Source organism: Musa acuminata, chromosome BXJ3-3 (assembly GCF_036884655.1).
Source record: "Musa acuminata AAA Group cultivar baxijiao chromosome BXJ3-3, Cavendish_Baxijiao_AAA, whole genome shotgun sequence".
In the NCBI taxonomy this organism is placed as follows: Eukaryota; Viridiplantae; Streptophyta; class Magnoliopsida; order Zingiberales; family Musaceae; genus Musa; species Musa acuminata.
In genome coordinates, this window is record NC_088351.1 from 8705531 (window position 1) to 8728323 (window position 22793).

The window sequence follows — 22793 nt, forward strand, 5'->3', positions numbered from 1 at the left end:
CAAGACAGATGCCAGTTATATTAACTCGAAGAATACACGAACAAAATTGCACAAACCAATCACTATAATCATTCTATTTTACAGCAGATAATGATGAATTGAAAATGTCTACAAAATGATCTCAGTATGATTACAACAGTGATCTATAAATAAAAGACCGACGGTATTAGCTGAACTTAAATCTTTTCGGTTCCCTTTTAGATGAATCCCTTGTTAAGAAGAGAGAATAAATTGCCATTAAAAAGAAAGCTGGTGGTGGCTACCAAGTGGGACTAACAGATGGTCTGATTCTTGCAGGCATTCGTGCGGGCTGGTGAAAGTTGGTATTTATGGAATGCTGGAAGGCAGGCTTTGGAGTAATTGACATCTTGTTCAAAGAGTACTCAAGATCATCCCCATTGTCGAGGTCTAGATCGTCATGCTCTTCATAAATCCCTGCATTCTCAGGGAAATCAGGGGCATCAAGGTCATCAAATTCATACTCATCTTCGCTGTTGCAATTGCTGTAAGTCGTCTTTACCATGGACCAGAACTCGAAATTCGGCCGCATGAATCTTCAAAAAGAGAAGTAATGGTTCAGAGACAATATTTAGAAGAGGTATCTATATATTTAATAAATGAAATTTCAATAGAACCAACGATAGCAAATCTTGCCCAACAATATAACTACTATATTAATTATCATTAAAAGAATTTGAAAGGCTGTCATTATTAGGAGCCATATGTAATGTGACTCACATCAAAGGCTAAATCCAAGGAAATCAGAATCATTGTGATGCTTAAGTCCTCTAAATTTAGCAGAGGAAGCTTGAAAATATTCTTGTACAGGATTCTGAAAACATAATCTACTAACAAGTAATTTAGATTTGAAATTTTTCCAAACAATTTTTGGTGTGAGGAATAAGGACAAACCTGTCAGACTCTTTTAGTAAATATGGATCAAATGGGAAGAACATGTCCAACCGCTCAATTCCTCCAAAAGCTTTTGAGAATTCAGACTCAAGTGAGTAGTCATAAAGGTAAGGGACTGATGTTTTAAACAACCGAGCAGCCTTTGCCTGTCTAAGAAACTCTTGCACAATAGAGGGCAAACAAACCTGCAATATGGTCAGGCAAAGAAGATCAGAACATTTATGATCCACAGAAGAATGTCACAGAAATTTGGCTTCATCTCTCAACCATCACCTTCAATTCAATGTAATGCATATTAACTGAGGGCCTGATTTGATGAGAGTCCCTCATTTCTGAAATATCAAGAACTATTAATCTTGCAATGGAGATGAGTATCAGACTCATCAACCCCACGCTTGGAACACTTAAAAAGGATCAAGTATGTTGTGTTTTCTTGCATTTTTCCTGATTCCCAAGAGGTTGGGTCCAATATTTTTCGGAGGCCCAAGCTCACCATGGAGTTTAGGATGGAAGCCCAACCAAGTTTTTTGGGGCTGATGTTCATACAGCTCTTATATGCACATTGGACACTAAGGACTAAGGTTTTGTTGGTGATTACATTTTCGTACTTGAGGGGCTTTAGAAAAGATTCTTGTTCCTTAAAGAGACATGTCGGAAATTTTCTCCGTTTCAATCTGTGGGTTCAACGTAAGACTCTCTTTATCTTCATGTGTTGCAAATATATCAGCAGTTACAAATATTTAAATACTCCACTCCACATGCATGATTAGCAATTTAAATACCCAACTTAAAGCAAATAAACATGAATTCCCACAAACCTTAAGAGGATCCAAGGTTGGGTGACACAAGATTGAACCCAGAGGCATATGAAAAAGCAGATGTTTGAGGTGAGGAACATCCAAGATTGATCTCATGCGAAAGCACAGGATGTACATTGCAGCCTACAGGGAAAAGAGTAAAATTCAACTAAATCATGTAGGAACATACATCATAGCAACTTATATAATCGTGATTTGCAGTTCAAAATACTCTGATACATAATAAGGCAACAACTACATAGTGAAAAGTGAAAACAAATGAGAACAAGCTGGCAACAGTTATGTAAACCACCATAATTAGTTATAATGTACATATAGTGTCACTTGCTATTGCTCTTGTTTATGTTCCTAAAATGACGTAAATCACTTAGAAATTATTAAAACCCACAAAAGAACAAAGCGTAGTTTAAACAAGGTTTATATCCTAATTCAATTTGATTAAAACAAATCACCATAACCATGGTTCTACCAAAGAGATCTCAGTCAACTAATATTGCATTCAAGTGGAACCAGGCCACAATTTGCAAGCTGGGTTTGCACTGTAGAAAGGAAGAGAGATCTCAAGCCAAACCAAAAACTGCAGTTGAGGGATTCTTTCATTAATGCGGTTAAGGTATTACCACCACCTCTGAATAGGTCGTTTAGAGGTGGAGGAATCTGACAGACTGTTGATTGTTGACAAGCACAAACCAAAACTTTTAGAAGTCATATGAACTATAGTTGCCATAACAAGAATATAGTCAGATGATAACTAATGCCAATACCAAAGTACTAAACCATCCAACAAAGCATCCTACTTCACCAGCTTTGTCTATTGTCTTATATTTATTCCCACAAAGAGAAACAAGGGGGAGAAATCGCCTTTTCCTCCCAACAAAGACAGAAAAAGACAATGCATCCATGCAGTTGTTTCCATACACAAATATTTTATAACCTGGTAAGGTGTCCGACTGTCCGTACAACAAAAGATGATGAGAACATAAGCTCATATTACATTCTCAGCATGCAAAATGACTAAGAATATGGGACATTTAAAGAGCCTCAAGTTCGAAATAGTTCATATCTTACCTGACATCCGGAATAAAAGACTCGATGAGCTTGAGGATTGATCTTTCCTTGATTATCTTGGAATTGGCAAGATTCAAAACACCAATCAACTAATCTGAAACAGGATTCAAATAAGGACCGGCTTGGTTGATGAAATATATGGATAAAGAATTAGATGCAAGACATAGAAGGATTTTTCACAAACCTTTTAAGTATACTTGCAACCATGGAAGATGAAATAAACTTAGCCCGTGCCAGATAACTTGCAAGATATGCAACAGCCTTCATTCTACATTGATTAAGCCCAAAAAAAATCATATAACACTTGTTGACTGAGAAAAAAAAACCAAAAAGAAACCTGGTAAATCAAAGAATTTCAATCTCTTATTGATTGGTATTAAGCTAAGCAATGAATACATTAATCAAGCAATTCCAACATAATTATGACTGCAAGAACATGTTAAGCCCAGAATAGCATACATGATATCCAGCTCACTAATGAATATAGAAACAATGTCAGATTTCAAAGCCCTCCTTGAGTAAAAGCTAAATTTTGAAAGCAACGATGTACATACACAACCAAATGGATTTGTCGAAACAGAAACAAAATAGCAAGCAATGCTATTTTCCATTTTCCTATTCAAGAAACATTAGAGTATCTTACAAATGCAGAAAAAAGTTCAAAGATCCTACCAGAGGAGTTAGACATTTTGTCCTAGATAAACATCAAAGAATAAAAAAGTATGAAACTGGACAATCCGTTAATTGACAACCAGTTAGACATTTTGTCCTAGATATTATTGCGGAAGCTTGACCTCATAATCACAAGAAACTATCGCTAGCCCATGTGTATCTTCATTATAGCTCATAGGTTTTACGTAAAAATCAAACTGTGAGACACAAAAAATGAATGTACAGTCCTGGTCAAAATCTGGGAACAATAATAACAGTAAGATATTTAAAAATGTTCACAAAAAGAAAGTGAACAAGGCATGTGAACCATTTGAAGGGATAAGAATAGCAACTTTTGAGCCATTAAAAGTCACATGTCAAAAACAACATTATATGCACCATAAGGTCTGGCAAAATCATTATTGCTTTCTGTGTTATGCTCAATCACCAGGTACACACTCCAACAACTTGAACGCGTTCTTGCAGATAATTTCTCAGTATAGTCAATATGCCGAGTTGCTGACTCGAAATGCTCTCTCTCTGCTCTCATCCTTTATAAAATGTTTGATAGTGTAAAGCCACAAACTTCACTCTAAGCTTAGAGTAACTAACAACACAAAAGAAACACTAGATGACAAGATATATGTTTGAAAAATGAACTATTCTACAGCAATGTGTTATTATGTCTTCTCTACTGCTTATGGTTACTATAGACAATTCCAACCTCTAATTACAGACAAAAAGTTGTCCACTGGGTGTTCCCCGCTCATGGACTAGTAAGAGATTAAACTTTATCATCAAGTTTAACATTAAAACATCAGTAACTAGGAAAAACTCTGGTTTATTATGTTCAGTTTGAAGTTCCAAAATAACCTGGAATCTGGATCCTCATTCTTTGAAACAAAGATATCAGTCAGCAGAACAGCAAATTTCAGACCACAAATGTCAGGATCCAGGGAACATGCATAGAACATCAGGAACTGCACATATGAGCAACTGAGTGAAGCTTACCAGATAATAGACAAGAAACAATATTTCAAAAGCAAGAAAACAAAACTACCTGAGCAAATTTTGACTTGTGAAGTTTTAACATAGCTCTTCGAAAAATCTCTGAAAGTGCTTCAAAAACCTGTTTAACCAAGAACAAGATGAGAGTAAAACAGAAGGTTACAAAATATCTAGTGTAAAGCCAACGAAGGCAGTAACTTGCTGAAGTTTATCATGCATAGATCAGCAAACAGGTCACTGACAGTTACTTTATTCAAAGCATGTCACATAGAGAGCAAGCTTTGAGGCCAAGATTTATATTATATCTTACAATTTGGAAATAAACATCAGAAAGTGACCTTTGAGGCCATGGCAAGGTCACTTTTTAGCAAACGAGGTGTCAATGTTCGAATCGTGGAATCTCTTTGCTTTCAAGAGTAAGATTTCATACATTGACCCTTCCTAGGCCACATGTCAGTGGAAGCCACAAGGACTGGATCGCCTATTTTTCAATATGAAAATAACCATTTGTAGAGACTAAATCATCAGAGCGTTTGAGATAGTCGTTCCTAATAATCTGTCTGGTCCTAAGACTGACATTGAGTAAAATTCTTGCTTGAATGATAATTTCCTTTAAAAAATCCACGTGAGGATGCAAAATATGCAACATATAAATCACAAGTGTGACCTCAGAATAGATTGATTTTACAGTTTGCCCAACACAAACTGGAATGCAGTCAACCTGGAAAAGCATCTCCATGTCATAGTAAAGGAGTATCACACATAAACAGTACTAAACATGTTAAGAGGTGTTGCAAGAATTTAATACTAACAGCAGCTTCTGTTCCGAGCAGTCTTTACCTTGTTAGGTTGTTTACATAATGCTTAATAATCTAAAACTAGATGATCAAGTGATGAGAGCTAGTTTAATGTCACAAGCAAAGAAACAAGGAATACCATAATTTTGGCAAATGGTAAAATTTTACAGTATACGTCACTTAGGATATCTCAATTGAACTTGTTTTATATATTATGAACAGTTGCATATAAAAGGAAAAAAAGTAAATAATGTATAATAAGATACAATATATTGTACTATACTAAACAAAATAACCAACAAACAACTCTTCTTTAGATGCTATATGGATCATACAAGAATTTGAGCATCTAAGTAGTTTGATGGATGGCCAACTTATGGTAACATCAACACAACCTGAACGTTCAGGCAGTGGTAGTCTTCTCAGCTATTACTTGTGTGTCTATTTCCACTCGGTCAACATATTTAGCTTATGTTGACCTTTTTTGAGTACCTAACCCAAGAACAAGTTGGTTGTTTAATACTCAAGCCACAAAATCAACAACCAATACCTTTAAGAACAAAAATATTGTTTTTCTTTCATATAAAAATCTGACTACGTACACTAAACATACACATTGAAAATAAAACCTAAGAGAATATTGGGAATTTCTCTAGGTCGATGCAATATCTTTAAAAACAATAGATGTTTGATGTAGAAGTTCACCTTTAATAAATGGCCATTCTCTGCCCGTGATTTGAGATGTTCACAGACTATCACCATCAGACCATCCAATTTGTCGGCAAAAGCATTGCCCTTTAAAACCCCATTTTCCATGGGAGGCTGAAAAACATGATAGGCATCTCAGTCCCAATTTGAAGTCGGGAAAAAGTAATTAATAGATTTCATCAAGAACATTGTATGATTATATCCTACAATCCACTAAATATCATGTTGGTAAAAAACAAACCTTGACTCCAACTTCAGCATCAGTACCCATATTATCTTCCCATTCTTCAAGTTCCATCTCAAATATGCCCTTGTTATGCTCTTCCTGCAGAATATCCTCCCAGGTTATGTTTACCTGCAACACTAGGAAATTAGCACTTAAGGCTATAGATTTATTTGCAAACACAATCTCATCAAGAAACTAACAGGACTAGAACTTACATCCAAATCTGTAAGCAAATCCACCAACTTTGCCAACAATGTGCTTCCTAGGAATTCTCCAATTTCATCATTTTCCAGCCCAAGCATGCACTCCACATATAGTACAATCATCTGCATATGTTTGAACTTGATGAGTTGGTTCCAGATTTACCACAGGAAGTCAAAACTATTTTTTCATATTGCAAAGAAATCATACAAGAAACTTCCACGTCAACTTGAAGCAACCAGCAGTACAGGTGTAAGAGAAAAACACCTGATGTATAAGCAAAATAATGTGTTTGCTATAGATGAGGCTTACCATCGTAAAAAAAAAATTAAAAGAATATTGATGTCTTTTTGAAGTTATATCACGCATAAAATGACCTCTACACTATCCAAAACAACAACATGATGGAATCCATCCCCTACAAATATCATAAGGTGTTTTCTTCAGAGCAGATATATGTCCATCCATACTTCTCATTCCTGATTCTTTCTAATCAACCGACTGACTCCAGCTAGAAGTACCAATTACCTAAGCTGCATAAGTGAATTTTGTTTGTCATAATTCCTCATATTGCACAAGATGCAATAATGAGGAAAAGCAAACTCACAAGAAAGAAATAATACCATGGCTACAGCCTTTCACCACTACACTGTTAGTGAAGAGAAAGAAAAGTTTGGGTATCTTCTGATGCACTATTTGGAGATAAACAGGAGAAATAGCTTTCAATTTTGGGAATGGAATTTGGAAGTAACATGTTCTCTATATTTCCGAAGAGAAACTTCCGAAAGAAAAGAAATGCTGACAAATATTCAGGTGATAGTGAACTGCACCAGAAGAATAAAGTCCAGATTGCTAGAATAAACTGAGGAAAAAGGAAAATTTTGATAAGAGATTAACAATAAGATATTCTATAGTCTCTATATAACAGAACGATTTTAGCCTACAGTCTCTGTACATCAGAATGATTTTCATTCACTAATCGAAAGAAGCATGTCAGGGAAAGATGGTTTTATTAATACAATTGCAGAAGTTCACAATCACCACTCCAAATCAATAAGCATGTTTCTAAGTCTGGTTTTAAAAAGGAGAGTTAAAGGTTTAACAAACAGAAGCTTCATAACTTACGTCTTTGGGGTCTGTGCATCTAGGCATTCTTTTTTCAATTATGCTCTTCAGCTTCATTGGAGCAAGAGGTACTACATCAGTGATATAATGCAAAGCCATGTGAAGCTCACTATGAACCTCTTTCTTTCTTGTAATCCATCGTGATTGGCTGATGGACTCCCTTAGCCTTCGAGGTGGCAGAAAGTTGTTCACAAGCATACGTAAACAACCATCAAGAAACTTGTCAGGAACAGCAGCCTGGTGTCAGTGACCAAAAGAATTGCATAAGTAATGCACATTGAATAAAGCTAATAGTAAGAAATTATCCTCTTCATAAATATGCATACCAAGGAAGTGATCAATTCCAACAATGCATTCCTCGCATCCAACCCATAGTTCCATAGGCACAAACCAAAAATCTGGCATATACATTGTAAGAAATTATGACTTAAGAAGCTAATGGAGCATACACAAACACACACAAACACACAGAGCGAGCCATGATTGTATTCTCCTAGGACATACATTGCTAATTAGAGAACCATGGTATACAATGTCTATTTTGGAGACAGCTCCTGATAGTGCCTTCAATGCCGTCTGCAGAATAGATTGAGAAAGAATGTCAGGTTTCTAAAATTTTCAGCACAGATCCCTAATTGTATATATGTATCATCACCAACCGCCAGTAAAGCCTCCTCGTCAGGACCCATTCTCTTTCCTGGATCCACAATGCTAAGCAGGTAGTCATACTGATCTCTATCACTCTGAGCTACCAAAACTGAAGCCTGGAAAAAAAATAAACATGATAATCACTCTCACTAAGCACTTCTAGAATGTAAATTAATATGAATGACAGATAGTACGACACAAATACAACTGCTCCATTGAAGCTTAATCCATAAAAATAGTAACATGTGTCCATTATATCGAGGAACATCACAAATTGACGTCAAATTGAGCTAGTATAACACAGGCAAAAATAAATGTCTCATTTTAAGTGGATAACCATAGGTGCACTGCTGATTCTGTTGAAAGATAAACTCTGTACAAGGGGTCAAGCTTCATGAACTTTCTCGTAATGGCCAATTCAGGATAAAAAATGACACTCATCGGATCGCTGTCATCAAGCTTGTAGATTCTAAGCTGGCTCGCAATAAAAAGAAAAGCAGAGAAAGATGGCACAGCTTTAATGATTATTTGAGCTTCTTACCATCCTAACACCATCGAGGACATGTATAACAGAAGCAAAAGCTTCCGAGTCACTGAGGTAGCAATCCTCCACCTCAAAAATCGGCAGATCGTTGCTCGCCAATTCCACCCCCATCGTCACGCAACCAAGTTCAGCGAAGCCCCTTCCTCGGTAACTTTAGGCAGCAAGAACTGATTCAATCACCCAAAACCATACGATCATTGATCGTTTTAATTAGAATTCAAGAGATCAATAAGAACTAATTCAAGAACCCACTAAAATAAAGGTCGTTTCCCACAAAATTAACAGAAAAGAGCGGTCACTTGAATCGAATCGAAGCTTTAATAAGACGAAGAAAAGAAGAAATATTGTACAAACAAAGAGAAAACGTTGGATTACGACGTGTGCGGATGTGAATCGCTGCCGCGGCCCGTATCAACAGAAGTCTCGCGCTTCCTTAGTCGATCCGACTCAGTGGGCGCGCAGAGGAAGAGGCTACGGCGACTCGGAAGCGCGAGGAAAGGGGACGGCTCGAGTAAGGGGGTTAGGGTTCTTGAAGCTATCCGCACAGTGCCCGAATCATAAAGCAAATTTAACAGAACATCTTACTGTAGCCCTCTGCGATTTGCGATGTGGTGATACAAACGGGTCGAATTGGAATTCGGACTGCATCCGTATATTTCGTGGCTGACAGGTTTTTAACGGGTCCTATTTTGGGCCTTCTCTTCGGGTTTGGATCAGATCCATCATCTTCATACGCGAAAATTACGAAAAAAATTAAGACTTTTAGGTCCCACCGAGATTTGAACTCGGGCTACTGGATTCAGAGTCCAATGTCCTAACCACTAGACTATGGGACCAATACGTTTTACAAATGGATCTGAAATTCCATATTCAAAGAGTAAGACTACAAAAAGGAGATAAAGTAGGTCCCACCGAGATTTGAACTCGGGTTACTGGATTCAAAGTCCAATGTCCTAACCACTAGACTATGGGACCAATAGATTTCAGAAATGGATCAAAATTTTCATATTCAAATAATAGAAATACGAAAAAGAGGTAAAAAAAGGTCCCACCGAGATTTGAACTCGGGTTACTGGATTCAGAGCCCAATGTCCTAACCACTAGACTATGGGACCAATTCGTTTCATTAATGGATCAGAATCTTTATATTCAAATAGTAGAACTACAAAAAAAAGTAGCAACGTAGGTCCCACCGAGATTTGAACTCGGGTTACTGGATTCAGAGTCCAATGTCCTAACCACTAGACTATGGGACCAATTCGTTTCATTAATGGATCAGAATCTTCATATTCAAATAGTAGAACTACAAAAAAAAGTAGCAACGTAGGTCCCACCGAGATTTGAACTCGGGTTACTGGATTCAGAGTCCAATGTCCTAACCACTAGACCATGGGACCAATTGTGATAAGAGTTTAGAATATATTATATATATCTTTATTATCAATAAATCAGAAGTGGCAATCATATATCAAATGTTTCAGTGGGATTGTAACAAAGGCAATCCCTCAATCATCTTTCGTGGGGTAAGAAGCCATCATGTTGATGCCACAGAGGCCTTCGGGCTTCCCCGTGTTCCTCTTCATCCTTACGTAACCCCTCTCCCCCCACCTCGGGCCCCACGAGTTCTTCACGATGATGTAATCCTGTCCCTCGGATGAGCCATATCCCACCGCTGCCACCCCATGATCCAGTTCACTTCCGCACGGCCCATCGAACACTCCCTGCACAAGCAATCGGCGACACGACTCTTCATCACCAACCCCCAATACTTTCACAGAAAATTAGAGACAGGTACAAGAGTCCTCACCCCACTGTAGAACTGGAAGCTCCTGCCGGAAGCTTCAATGGCGACGCTTACAGGTTGGTTTGCCAGCGCCTTCAACAGGCTCTCCTCGCTGTTCTCCGGCACATCCTCGTAGCCACTGATGGTGACCATCTCGAGATCAGCCTGAGTCCAGCATGAAGAGCAAATGTGTTGAGATGCATTGAGCTTTTGGCAGCATATATATACACGCATGTACTGTTACTTACCCTCTGCTCCTCGCAGGTGCCTTCTTCCATGAGATAGGGGTAGTCATCCTCGGTGTGCAGCCCAACAGTGGAGGCTATGAACGAGAAGGCATAATCCATCAGCCCTCCATTGCAGCCGTTGTTTTGGGTGTCGCAATCGATCAACTGCTGTTCGGAGAGCGAGGTCAGGTTCCCTGTTACGATCTGATTTATGCCCTCGACAGCTGCCACCGTCGAGAACGCCCAGCAGCTACCTGCATGTGTACATGATCGATCAGTGGTGTCTCTAACTAGCTGGAGTCTGCGTTCCAGAACAAATTTGGTCAGGTTGCTTACCGCATCGACCTTGGTTCTTCACCGGGGTCACTGCACCCTTCTTTCTCCAGTCCACTGACTCGGGCAGGTCTGCAGCATTCTCGTACCTGAAGCTGGGACTGGGGCTTCTCCGTCTCGGCACGTCGGTGCTCACTCCCAGATACTTCGCCTTGAACTCTTCATGGCTCATGTCACCAAACTCGTTGAGCCCGAGCCAGTAGCTGCGGCCCTTCTTGTTAGTCTCGTCGATGTGCTTCAGGTTGTCCTCGAAGACCTCGAACCTCCTCAGCTTCTCCTCGAAGCTTGCGTAGGATTTGCCGTGCTTGGACATCCATGACTCGAAGAGCTCCATCAGCTTGTCATGGGAGCTCAGGTCCTCCTCAGAGTAGCCAACGATGGAGAAGTCGCTGGGAAGGGCGAAGGATGTAGCAAGGAACACAGAGAGGAGGAGAATGGCGAGATTCATGGTGGAAGAGGCCATCGATATCAGCACAAGACACTGGGAGAGAGCTGAAAGCCGAGGCAGATATATTGAGTCTCCTCCTAGGTTGCTTTCAAGTAAAGCTCTCCAAATTACCGGAACATTGCCGGGCCTTTTGGCGCACGCATAACTTGGATTAGACTTTACTTTGTAGCGTTCACGCATGGGAATGGGAAAGTTTCTGGAAGGGGACAGCGCAGGCCATTTCGTAAAGCCACATCAATCGATTTATATATATTGCACGCATGTACATTTCCATATGTTGCCATGATCAAACACACCCTGCGATGTGTTCGACCGTCTTACCACTGGCAAAGGCCAATGCCAAAACGAACTCACTTTTATGGATAATGTTCGATCCCAGCAGAATTAAAAGACGGTGTTCGATAAATCTGGACCCTGCTGATATATCAAATTCACGACATGGAGAATTACACAGAGCAAGATGGACATCAGATTCTTACGTAGACCCAAGAAAGAAGGCCAGTGATGGATGGAAACCAAGGAGAGACACTGACACAACGGCTGTTAGAAGCATTGCAACAGAGGTTTCTGAATTGGTATCGATCTCGCATCTCCACCCTCCATATCTCCGACTCTCTCATCTCATCCGTCTATTAAAGAAGTAAAACGGTAATATTATATATATATATATATATATTTATATATATATATATATATATATATATATATATATATAACTCAATAATGTTTTTAGGATGATTAATTTAAAAAAATGGACTTTTACTCCCAACTTTTAATTTTTTTGTACTCATATTTTTTTTTAATATACTAAATATTTGTTATCATTGCTATCTTCATCTCATTGCTTCTGTATGACTGAATATGAAGATACGAGAAAAAAAGATGATAAAACGAAGGTAATCATATGAAGGTGACGAGGCTTCGTAACGAGATAGAGATGATAAGCAACGACAAAAAGTATTTAATATATTAGAAAAAAAACCCAAATATGAACATTGAAAATGGGGGCACCTCCTTAGAGATTCTTTTTTAAAAATCGATCATATTCTTATTTATCCCTTTATATATGTGATATATTAATTTACATCAATATCCTTAAAAACTCATTATTCTACTATATATATATATATAATCAATAATAACATATAAATTGATTAGTATCTTATTTCATCAAATTATTTAATTTATTTTAATATATATATACAAAAATCTATTTGAGAGCACTGACGTTAATATAAACAACCTCTTTACGTAAAGGATGGCAGCATTAATTGATTTCCCAAGTCCACTTATGTGGGGTTTGGGTTGAAACTCCGTACTCTTTTTCGCGTGCACGCATCTCGAAACTTCTTATTATTATTATTTTGTACATGCACCGGAGAGAAGGCTTGTGATGAAGACCGTGGCTTCGATTGATTTTGACTGGCTTCTCGTGGAATCACATGTGAATCATTTCTTTCGGATATCCTTTGCATTCTATCTTTCTAAGCTTAAAGAGGTGGTATTGGATATCGCATGTTCTCGATCCAGTATTTATACCACTGATTTTTGAAGGAAAAAACCAACAAATTAGGTCCAATATTTAACGCCGAAAACATAGCGTTATAAAACCCGAATTGAATCGGTCAGTCCGATCGGACAAACTGAGAACCGGTCCTTCAATCGATCGGGTGAAGTATCAGAGCATTAAAAGATTTGAGTTTTAAATTCATTTAAAGGGCATTTAAATCTTAATAGTTATAAATCAAATCTGCACTCCGGTCGATGGATCCATCAGTTCAATCTCAATCAATGGTTCAAGATTTGATTGGGTCGATGTCCGATCAAGTACTGTTCCTCATTCAGGAGGTGCAGATTAATCTTCCCAAAGGATATTAACTCAAATATGTAATATTGTTATGCATTAAGGATATGAACATGAAGTTGTATTTATCAGACTCCTTTTATTCGTGGTTACATCAGATATGTGAAAATTAAAGCTTACCAATCAAGAAATTGCACAATCTGCCTAAGAAGATGGCTCATTTAAAGGGGGATGAACATACATCTGTCAATAGAATCCAAGACATTAGGCTCTTACAGAAGGAGAAAACATTTATCCTCTCTCTCTCTCTCTCTCTCTCTCTCTCTCTCTACATATTCTGAAGACTCTCCTTTATCCAAGTATATTATAGATAATGAGTCTAAAAAATGCAAACAAATTCCTTGTCTACTTTCGATTGGTACTAAAGTATAGTTAAAGTTGGAATAGTTTTCTTGTCTATTTCACAAAAAAAATAATTATTATATTAAATAACACATGTGGATCGAAAAATGAAACCTATCATTTATGCAATAATATATTAATCAAATCGAAAAATCCCAAGAGAGATCTATGTCCTATGTAAGTTATGGATACAGTAATGTTCATGAAGCTATAATGCTTTTGCCACCAATAATAAATACCAGATGTAAGATATCAAATCCTAGTGGTAGTATATAATGTAATATACCATGAATATAATATATTTGTAATCATGGATATCAAATACTAGTCCTAGAATATAATGTAATATACCATGCATGAATCTAATATCTTCATAATTGTGAATAGACATGGGTGAAAGAACCAAACTTTGTCCAATTAATCAATCCTGCCAGTAGGAATCTTAGTGTTGTTGTATTCAGACCATTTATTTAACTATCACTGTCTCTCTCTCTCTCTCTCTCTCTCTCTCCCCCTCTCTATATATAAATATACCCATGTCCTCGCCAAATATGACACCCTCCTCTCTTCTCTTCTCTTCACTAGGCATAGGTATGGAGGATTTCGCTGACGAACTCGAGCTTCTCCTGCACCAAAGCTGCTCCAATGATACGTCTTTCTCATCGGAGAAATCCCTCAATGATCGAGAAGAAGACCAGTGCAGTTCATTCAACAGGAGTGCTGCTGCCAAAGCCACCACTCCTGCACTCGCTGAATCCGCCGCCTTCTCTGCGCCACCCTTCGAGGACGGAGACATCAACCTCTATATGAACCAGCCACCGGTTTCTTCCTCGCAGCTCCACCCCAAAAGTATGATGGATCAGCCAAACGCCTCCGCCACACCATTCGAGGCCTCTCTCCTTCTCGATGCGGTCCATCCTGCTCTCATGGCAAACACTGGGCCCGCCTTCCTCGACCAAGCTGGTTTTGGCATTCCAACGTCCGATCGCGGGGCCAACCATGCTTTTGGCGGTTGTCCACCGGAGGATCAGCTCGTTCCTCCCCCGGACTTCGTCGGGTGGGGGTGTCGGGCTCCTCAGTTGGAGCATCACACACTGCAAGCTCTCTCCCACCCCTATCTAGCTTACCTGAATCCCACCGGCGATCCACTGGATCCGAACTGGGAGGCCATCGAGTCGTATTTAGCGGGACACGTCCGGCCTGGCCCCGACGTGGCTCGCGTCTACAAATGCAACATATGCAACCTGGAGTTCCCCAGCGCGCAAGCCTTCGGAGGCCACATGAGTTCTCACAGCAAGACCAAGAGAAGGGAGAAACCCTTGACAGCCAGAAAAGCCCAACCGTTCAAGAAGGTCAGGTTCAACGCCAAACTCCCGCCTGCCTCCAAGAAGATGAAGGCCATGGCGGCTGGAGTCTCGTCCATGAAGAATCCCTACGTCGACTTGGCTAAGAATGGGATGCATGTAAAGGAAACGGGTACGAGTGAGCAATTCAACTACATCAACTTTATTAACGATGTTCTGACTGGTTCGGATTAAGGCTGGTTGATAATAAAACGCATGATGATCATCAGTGGTCATCTTGTGGCTATCCGAGCTGTAGATCAAAAGCTTCTGTTGTGCTGTTCCCTTCCTTTTCTAGAGTTGAATTCAAATCACCAATTTAGTTGTCGATTGCCATAGACTTTTAGGTTTTCGTCATTGGAACTGTTCATCTTCTTCTTCTCAAATGTAAGTGGCGGTTTTTACTGTGTCATATGTCCTCTTCATGCCTCGCTTTCAAGGTTTGAAGAGATTTGTGTTGTAACTAAACATCCCCAAAAATAAGTGTATGGATTGATGAGTAGAAGAATTAATAATTTAAAGTACCAATGTGGTTCTGAGATTCATCTTGAAAGAAAAAAATTATGACGGCTCATCAAAACAAATAATTCTTTACGAGCTCTTGTGCTCGTGCTATACTTTGAGAGATCCTCATGCAAACTCATGCAAAATGGATAATTCTTCGCGAACCTTCGCACTCAAGCCGATAACGACAAATAAGAACTACGTCGAGGATAGATACTATCGATGAGATCAAACACGTAAATGTTGGTTTAGATAATAAATTGCTTACTCCATTTTGAATCAATATGAAGCTGAGATCTGATGAACTAGTTGGCATTATGAGAAGACTCAAAGTTTCCTCTGTAACAGTTATCTTAGTTGTCACTAGCAACATGTATGTGCTGATAAAAATAAATGAAACTTCTACAGCTGTTCATGCAAGTGCGCATGTTGATGGAGGTATTAGTTGATTGATTTAAGTCAAGTCATTAGTGCTAACTATTGTATTGGCACTTCATTCCATATTAATGAGGTAACAAGTTTTTACTGCTCTCTCTCTCCCCCTGTGAGTAGCAAGAAGAACAGGAATACAAAAACCAGTGATTTTTTAACAGCTAATTTACTTTTTTTAATCTCAAGTTAGTACATATTATTCAACAGGCATTAGTTGATTGATTTATGTCAAAGTCATTAGTGCTAACTATTGTATTGGCACTTCATTCCATATTAGTGAGGTAACAAGTTTTTACTGTTCTCTCTCTCTCTCTCTCTCTCTCTGAGTAGCAAGAAGAACAGGAATACAAAAACCAGTGATTTTTTAACAGCTAATTTACTTTTTTTTATCTCAAGTTGGTACATATTGTTCAACAGGTATTAGTTGATTGATTTAAGTCAAGTCATTAGTGCTAACTATTGTGTTGGCACTTCATTCCACATTAGTGAGGTAACAAGTTTTTACTGCTCTCTCTCTCTCTCTCTCTCTCTCTCTGAGTAGTAAGAAGAATAGGAATACAAAAATCAGTGATTTTTAAACAGCTAATTTACTTTTTTATCTCAAGTTGGTACATATTATTCAACAGGTATTAGTTGATTGATTTAAGTCAAGTCATTAGTATTGGCACTTCATTCCATATCAGTGAGGCAAAAGTTTTTACTGCTCTCTCTCTCTCTCTCTCTGGCAAGAAGAACAGGAATACAAAAACCAGTGATTTTTTAACAGCTAATTTATTTTTTTAATCTCGAGTTGGTACATATTATTCAACAGGGTTCATTGTATCATCAATCAACAATGTGAACTCATCAATAACAACCTTATTTTTATGGTACAAAAAAAAAATCATTTCATGCTTCTCACTTGGCTCACTATAAGATCTTTATGTGAGGTAGGTTCTACAGCAGTCGGGACAGACATAAATGCCAATCCCTAGGGAATCAAAAGGGTATGTGAAAGAAAGGCATAATTGGAGGGCAAAGTATAGGTCAAAGAGGATGAACAAAGTTGACCACTGTATCTTTTAGATTTGTACAGCATTTTACTGCCACCTGTTTTTTTTAATAAAAAATTTACTATCATAAATAACTCTAATCCGTGAATTTGAATGTAAGACTTATCCTTTATATAATAATATATTAATCAATCAGATATTTTAACAAAAATACCACCTATATATATATATTGCCATAACAGCTTTTGGTAGGTTTATTATTTATTATTATTATTATTATTATTATTATTTAAGGTTTTGATGTAGTCACTAACTTACGTTAACATCAGAAATCATTACATTCTCACAACGGAACACAATCTTGATCCTTACTTCTAATTTTAGCTCTTATCTGATATCCTATATGAATCCTTACCTAAAACAAAAACTATTTACTAAAAATAAAAATTATATATCAAGAAAATACTTTATACTATATTTCTTTTTTTTTTAATTTTTAATCTCGAAACATAGATACCTTAATGAAATTCAATTTTGATTATAAAAAAATCAGTGCTACTTTGTGGTCCATTTCCTCAATCACAACCATATGAACTTCTCCTTGACAACTGATTTAGTATTGTAATATTTTTTGAGTGGAGTTATAGTTTATTTTTCTCTTCGTTTATAGTGTTTTTATCATTAAAATAAAAAAAATATTGTAACTGGATAATACATCATTGATTCTTATTATCATTCCTTCATAATAAATGATTATAAGGTTTTTTAAAATATCGAGACCTAATTTTATTATAGTTTATTTTGAAATATGTCAAGACCTCTCGTAATTTTTTATTATAATTATTTTTAATATATAATATAAATGTTATAAGTTTTTCACAAGTCATAGGCTTAAATTTAAGGCTACATAGAAAAATTAGAATCGTCCTTTATTTTGAATATATATATATATTAAATTTTATTTTCAAATTTATTTTAAAATTTAAAAAATATTTATGAAACCTTAATATATGCTGTAAAATTAATGAATAGGATTTAATATTTTTAATAGAGTAAAAAATATTATGATCATATTCAAAAACATTATAATTGATCTGATTGGATGAAAAATATTATACGTTTATTTAAAAATATTATAATTGGTTCGATTTAATATCAAATCAGTTTGATTGGTTCCATTTAATTGGTTTCGATGGAAAGCTCAAAATAAAAAAAAAGAACACTTTTTGTAAAAATATTTTTGAAAAAGACGGACAAAAGCTTAAAACATATTTTGAATATTATGTAATATATAATTTTACCTAAGATGGTGCCGAGCGCATGAGATCCAACTTAGAGGAGGGTTGAGCTCCGCCAGATCTCGGCGCAAACCCTAACCAAACCTATCGCTAGCATTGGCAGCTCAACAACGCGAACAGGGTTGCCGCGCCTCCTCTCTGCTGCTGCTCCCTCCACCTAAATCTCTCCGCTGCTGCTGCAACTTGAGGTGAATGCGATGTTTTAAAGCGAAGGTGGCGCTTCCTTCTTTCTCATCCTCCTTTTTGGCATCCTTGCCGTCGTAGTTTGATCTAAGCCGTTGTCTTCCATCATGGATCATGCAGGCTTATTTGGTATCTGAAGAATAATGGGAGCATCACCAGTTGCTGGTTTGCAAGTGGTGGCAGCATGGCCTTGCATTTCTTCTCCCCAGAGAACGTTCGTGTCAAGAGCAACAGCTTCCAAGTTCAACCTGAAAGTAGCCAGTCAAGGATTAACAAAATTGTCAAACATCTCTCTTCAAGGTCTTCCTGAGAGATACCCATCCTCCTCTTCAAAGTATCACAGAATTGTTCCCAGGGCAATGACTGGGGAAAGTGAGGAAGGCACAGCATATGGGTTGCCTATTGATCTCAGAGGTGTTGCATTGCTTGACTTGAGAAATTATCCCTGTATCTTTGGTGCATATTTTGCGTGTCTACAACAATTTATGTTATCTATATTGTAACAATTTCCTATTTTGTGAAAAATCTTTTCAATTGACTTAGAAGTGGGGTTTTCTTGATATTTTCCCACATCTCTTTTGTTATAGGGATGAACCTTTCTGTGTCATGTTAGGAACGAAAGGGGCAGAGGTTGATTCTCTCATTGCTAAAATGAAGTAAGAAAGGAGTTTCATTCAGAGTCCGTGTTAGGTTAGAAATGCTTTGGTTCTGCTAGACAAGGGTTTCAGGTTGGTATCAGATTTGTTGTATGCGTCTTATGTGTCTGTCTGAAATTTTGTAGATTTTTACTTTAATTATTGTGGGATTAAGTGAACTTTGTCATTTCTGTCTTCTTCCTTTAGTAGAAACTGTTTATTCATATCTTCACCTTTCTGCACCAACATGGTATTGTACTAAATATTAATGCTTAAAGCTTTTCCGGGTTACCTTTTGTAGCACCTAGAAATCTTGACCCAAATGTAACTTGCCACATTTTATTGCCTTATTCCTTAATCCCATATCTTTGGAATTACCAGCTATCAGATGATTTCTGGTGCCCTTACAAGTTTAGTGAGTGGTGGTACTGCTAGCAATTTCCGTGCATTTTGAATTATTTGTGCCTAGGAGAATATTTCAACGGCTAAAAATAGATGAAATGATTTTGATGGCATAATTGGTGAAATGCATTTCATTACCCCTTTTTTGTTTATAATATTTTAAGATTCATGCAGGATTGATTATGTCTTATAGCAGATACGGCAACTGAAACTTATAATCTTGTTTTGGGTTAAGGTTTAATAAGCTAAAAGAATGTCTTGATGTGCACCATAAGCAATATCTGGTGTTATTAACTTCCTTACAAAATGGCAAGTGAAGACCACTTGCACACCTTAATTTCAACTGTCCTAGAGTTTAACAACATTTACAGCTTCAAGGTATGACAATCAATATTAATGTGCATCTTTCAAGTGAAGGTTATATATGTCCCAGGATGAAAATCTGGATGACTAACTTAAGCATACATTGTTCTTGTCTATATGATTCACTTTGTTGAAGTCAAGTCATGGTATGGTCCACACAATTTAATCCATCTGAGTCACATTCTTGCATGAATCCATCACTGATTATCTTGCTCATGATTCTCGGTAACTGTTATTTCCAGACTCACCCAAGTGGTTTTCCTCTCTTTTTTTAATGACAATTATATGCTGGATGTTTATTTGTTGACAATGCATGTTCAGAAAACCACTTTATGAAACACAATTGCTGCTTTATTTTTGAACTGATGATATGGCATTATGATTTCATATTCATGTAAATTAACTGTTTCAAGATGACGTATCTCCAATTCTAATACATGACATGCCACTTCATCCCTGATAAGCTTTACGATCATACTTATTTCCTCAGTAAGCTTCATCAGCATACTTATTTGTTTTTTCAGGAAAACGGGCATTTATTGCTGGAGGGGCTGATGACAATGGCTATGGATGGGCAATTGCAAAAGCTCTTGCTGCTGCTGGGGCAGAAATTCTTGTCGGAACATGGGTTCCTGTATGTGATTTTGCATGCCAACCGATATTACTGTTATATTGGGTAATCAATTGAGTTTCCTTATGTATCATCTGCAGGACCTAAACATTTTTGAGACAAGCTTAAGGCGTGGCAAGTTTGACAACTCATGTCGGTATGTATTTTATTAGAATCATACGCATTCATGACTGTTTTTATTTGGTTCTTCTATTAGGCCAAGTATAGGTTCTCCATGACTTGTAACTTGATGGAGTGATTATGTCGATGAATGCCAAGTATACATACATACATACATACATATAGTGTGAAAATAATAATTTCTGTAAACAGGTAACCAAGCTGCTTCTAGAGACATGAAGAAGAGGATATCTTGCTGCAATCTCGGCATCTAGTTATTCTTTCATTTCCTTACTCCAGTACTTCCTTCTGATAATGAATCCAGGTTTATTTCATTTCCTTAAATAAACACTTGAACATGTCATATTATATTGCATGTGTTTCAAGAGAAGTCTGACAGTATGTGTTCCTTTTTGTTATTAGACAACTCTTGGCTAAGCCTTCCAATCCAGGAATGAGCTTACCTTGCAAGCCAAGAATGTTGCAGTAGAAGCCCTATATGATAATTTTATCTTTATTATCATAGTGAAAGCAGCATAATAATAAAGGAGCATTCTATAAGCAGATACAGGTGAATATGAGAGAGGATTGGGTGTAGAGGAAGAAGGATTGGAATCATCTGAAATTTTTTTAGCTAAAGAAAATACAATTCAAAATCGAAAGTAACCGAATCAAACATTTTCAACTAAACAAGTTTGTTTTGGCCCCATATAATACATTATAATTGCCCAAAGTAAACCAACACACTCTTTAGATTCCTTTCAAAAGTTGCCCGGATTTCATGCTTCTGCCATTTATTTTTCTTTTCTGCTGGTGAATCTTGACATCTTTGTCTTTTGTCACTTCTGTTTGGCAATTTGGTCTGCTTAAGTTTAAAGTGTCTCAATATGGCAGTCGGTGCTTCAGTGTCTCTAACATACATTGCTTGTGAAAGAACCATCACAGGGTATAATGTGTTTTTAACTTCTTTGTCAAAATCAGCTAATATAATGCTTACACTTGTGTATTTAGTTGCTGTATCAACTTGCAGATATGGAGGTGGAATGAGTTCAGCATAAGCAGCCTTAGAGAGTGATAACCGAGTAAACCTTACTTTCCATGAAGTATCTAGATTTTTCGTTAATGCATTTACTGCTTTTGTTTGCATTAACTTTTTATCACATTTGTTTCTGGCTGTAGGTGCTGGTGTCTGAAGCTGGAAGAAAAGGCCAAATCAGAGTAAATACAATATCTGCAGGTATGTCTTTTCATAAATCATAGTTAGGTTAAAAATTGTGAGCCTCTCCTTGGTGTTACAAACAAGACTAATCATTCTAATCTAATTCTTTTCCTGAAAGATTTTAGCTATTTCAGTTAGAAATCTCACTGATTTTTTTCCTTTTCTCCCTCATGATTTTGTTCTTTTTTTCCCTCATGATTTTGTACTAGGCATGATGTGGTTCATTATTATCTTTGTTTATCAATCATGTTTTACTAGATCAGTTCAGTCGCAATCATTCACTATAAAAGTATGTATATGCAAGTATTTCCTTGCTGATCGACTTGGTCAAACATGTGCTCAGGGCCACTGGGAAGTAGAGCAGCAAAAGCCATTGGATTCATCGAGAAGATGATAGATTATTCCTACTCCAACGCGCCACTGCAGAAAGAATTGCTTGCAGGTCATGTTCAACACTTATTAGTTCGTCCCTATCTTCTTTTGATCAAGCCGAAGAGTTGTGTTTCATGTATCAATCCAAATTACATTTTACAGATGAAGTCAGCAACACAGCAGCATTCTTCGTCTTTCCTCTGGCCTCATCGGTGACCGGTTCAGTCGTGTACGTGGACAACGTGTTGAATACGATGGGACTTGCAATCAACAGCCCAACACTCTGCGTAATAGTAGGGGGCGAGACAAGCAGAAGGCTCTCTCCATGTTCTTTTTTTTTCTTTAACGACCGCGGCATCATCATCGTCATTGAAGAGAGAGCGGGATGATTGTCTTGTTCAGGTAAATAGGACTTGGAATCATTTAAGAGTCATCAAAAAGCCCTGATTGTTGGATTAGAATATTTAGCATCATGTAGCTTTTTTTACTTTGGATGTTCATATGAAGTGTCGTATTTAGGATAGACAATGTCTTCTAATAGATCCTCTCCACAGTGTGGGACCCATCTGTTGGGTCCCTCGGAACTCACCTCCATTTCCGGGTAAAACATGAGTTGG

General features: G+C 37.5%; 3 protein-coding genes and 5 non-coding genes across 13 annotated transcripts; 1 reads left to right on the forward strand and 7 right to left on the reverse strand.

Annotated features, from left to right (window-relative positions):
- Positions 1–33: 33 nt before the first annotated feature.
- Positions 34–9264, reverse strand: LOC135583105 (uncharacterized). Of its 2 annotated transcripts, none has more exons than XM_065143965.1 (16): positions 9085–9264; positions 8704–8873; positions 8174–8278; positions 8019–8090; positions 7841–7912; positions 7515–7751; positions 6404–6514; positions 6204–6317; positions 5960–6076; positions 4510–4578; positions 4323–4429; positions 2983–3066; positions 2799–2892; positions 1731–1853; positions 913–1097; positions 34–554 (listed from the first exon to the last, which is right to left on the reverse strand). In XM_065143965.1, exons 2-16 carry the CDS (start codon positions 8815–8817, stop codon positions 260–262), a joined length of 1899 nt encoding a protein of 632 aa, XP_065000037.1. In that variant the 5' UTR covers positions 8818–8873; positions 9085–9264; the 3' UTR covers positions 34–259. The 2 variants fall into 2 exon arrangements, with proteins under 2 accessions (XP_065000037.1, XP_065000036.1); XM_065143964.1 differs by having other exon boundaries at positions 9082–9264.
- Positions 9265–9470: 206 nt separating this feature from the next.
- TRNAQ-CUG (transfer RNA glutamine (anticodon CUG)) lies at positions 9471–9542 on the reverse strand. Its single transcript has one exon. It is a non-coding gene; the product is annotated as a tRNA-Gln (tRNA).
- Positions 9543–9609: 67 nt separating this feature from the next.
- Positions 9610–9681, reverse strand: TRNAQ-UUG (transfer RNA glutamine (anticodon UUG)). Its single transcript has one exon. It is a non-coding gene; the product is annotated as a tRNA-Gln (tRNA).
- Positions 9682–9749: 68 nt separating this feature from the next.
- TRNAQ-CUG (transfer RNA glutamine (anticodon CUG)) lies at positions 9750–9821 on the reverse strand. The gene has a single exon. It is a non-coding gene; the product is annotated as a tRNA-Gln (tRNA).
- Positions 9822–9890: 69 nt separating this feature from the next.
- Positions 9891–9962, reverse strand: TRNAQ-CUG (transfer RNA glutamine (anticodon CUG)). Its single transcript has one exon. It is a non-coding gene; the product is annotated as a tRNA-Gln (tRNA).
- Positions 9963–10031: 69 nt separating this feature from the next.
- Positions 10032–10103, reverse strand: TRNAQ-CUG (transfer RNA glutamine (anticodon CUG)). Its single transcript has one exon. It is a non-coding gene; the product is annotated as a tRNA-Gln (tRNA).
- A 2-nt stretch (positions 10104–10105) lies between these two features.
- LOC103977935 (cysteine protease XCP1) lies at positions 10106–11551 on the reverse strand. The gene is made up of 4 exons (XM_009393598.3): positions 11053–11551; positions 10738–10970; positions 10514–10654; positions 10106–10427 (listed from the first exon to the last, which is right to left on the reverse strand). The coding sequence occupies exons 1-4, from the start codon at positions 11510–11512 to the stop codon at positions 10212–10214; spliced, it is 1050 nt and encodes a 349-aa protein (XP_009391873.3). The 5' UTR covers positions 11513–11551; the 3' UTR covers positions 10106–10211.
- Positions 11552–18311: 6760 nt separating this feature from the next.
- Positions 18312–22676, forward strand: LOC135633561 (enoyl-[acyl-carrier-protein] reductase [NADH] 1, chloroplastic-like). 5 transcript variants are annotated; one of them, XM_065143159.1, is made up of 9 exons: positions 18312–18485; positions 18576–18869; positions 20380–20489; positions 20567–20622; positions 20799–20910; positions 21597–21667; positions 21765–21822; positions 22148–22246; positions 22339–22676. In XM_065143159.1, exons 2-5 carry the CDS (start codon positions 18599–18601, stop codon positions 20800–20802), a joined length of 441 nt encoding a protein of 146 aa, XP_064999231.1. In that variant the 5' UTR covers positions 18312–18485; positions 18576–18598; the 3' UTR covers positions 20803–20910; positions 21597–21667; positions 21765–21822; positions 22148–22246; positions 22339–22676. The 5 variants fall into 5 exon arrangements, with proteins under 5 accessions (XP_064999231.1, XP_064999230.1, XP_064999229.1 ...); XM_065143158.1 differs by having other exon boundaries at positions 21616–21667; XM_065143157.1 differs by having other exon boundaries at positions 20799–21667.
- Positions 22677–22793: the final 117 nt, after the last annotated feature.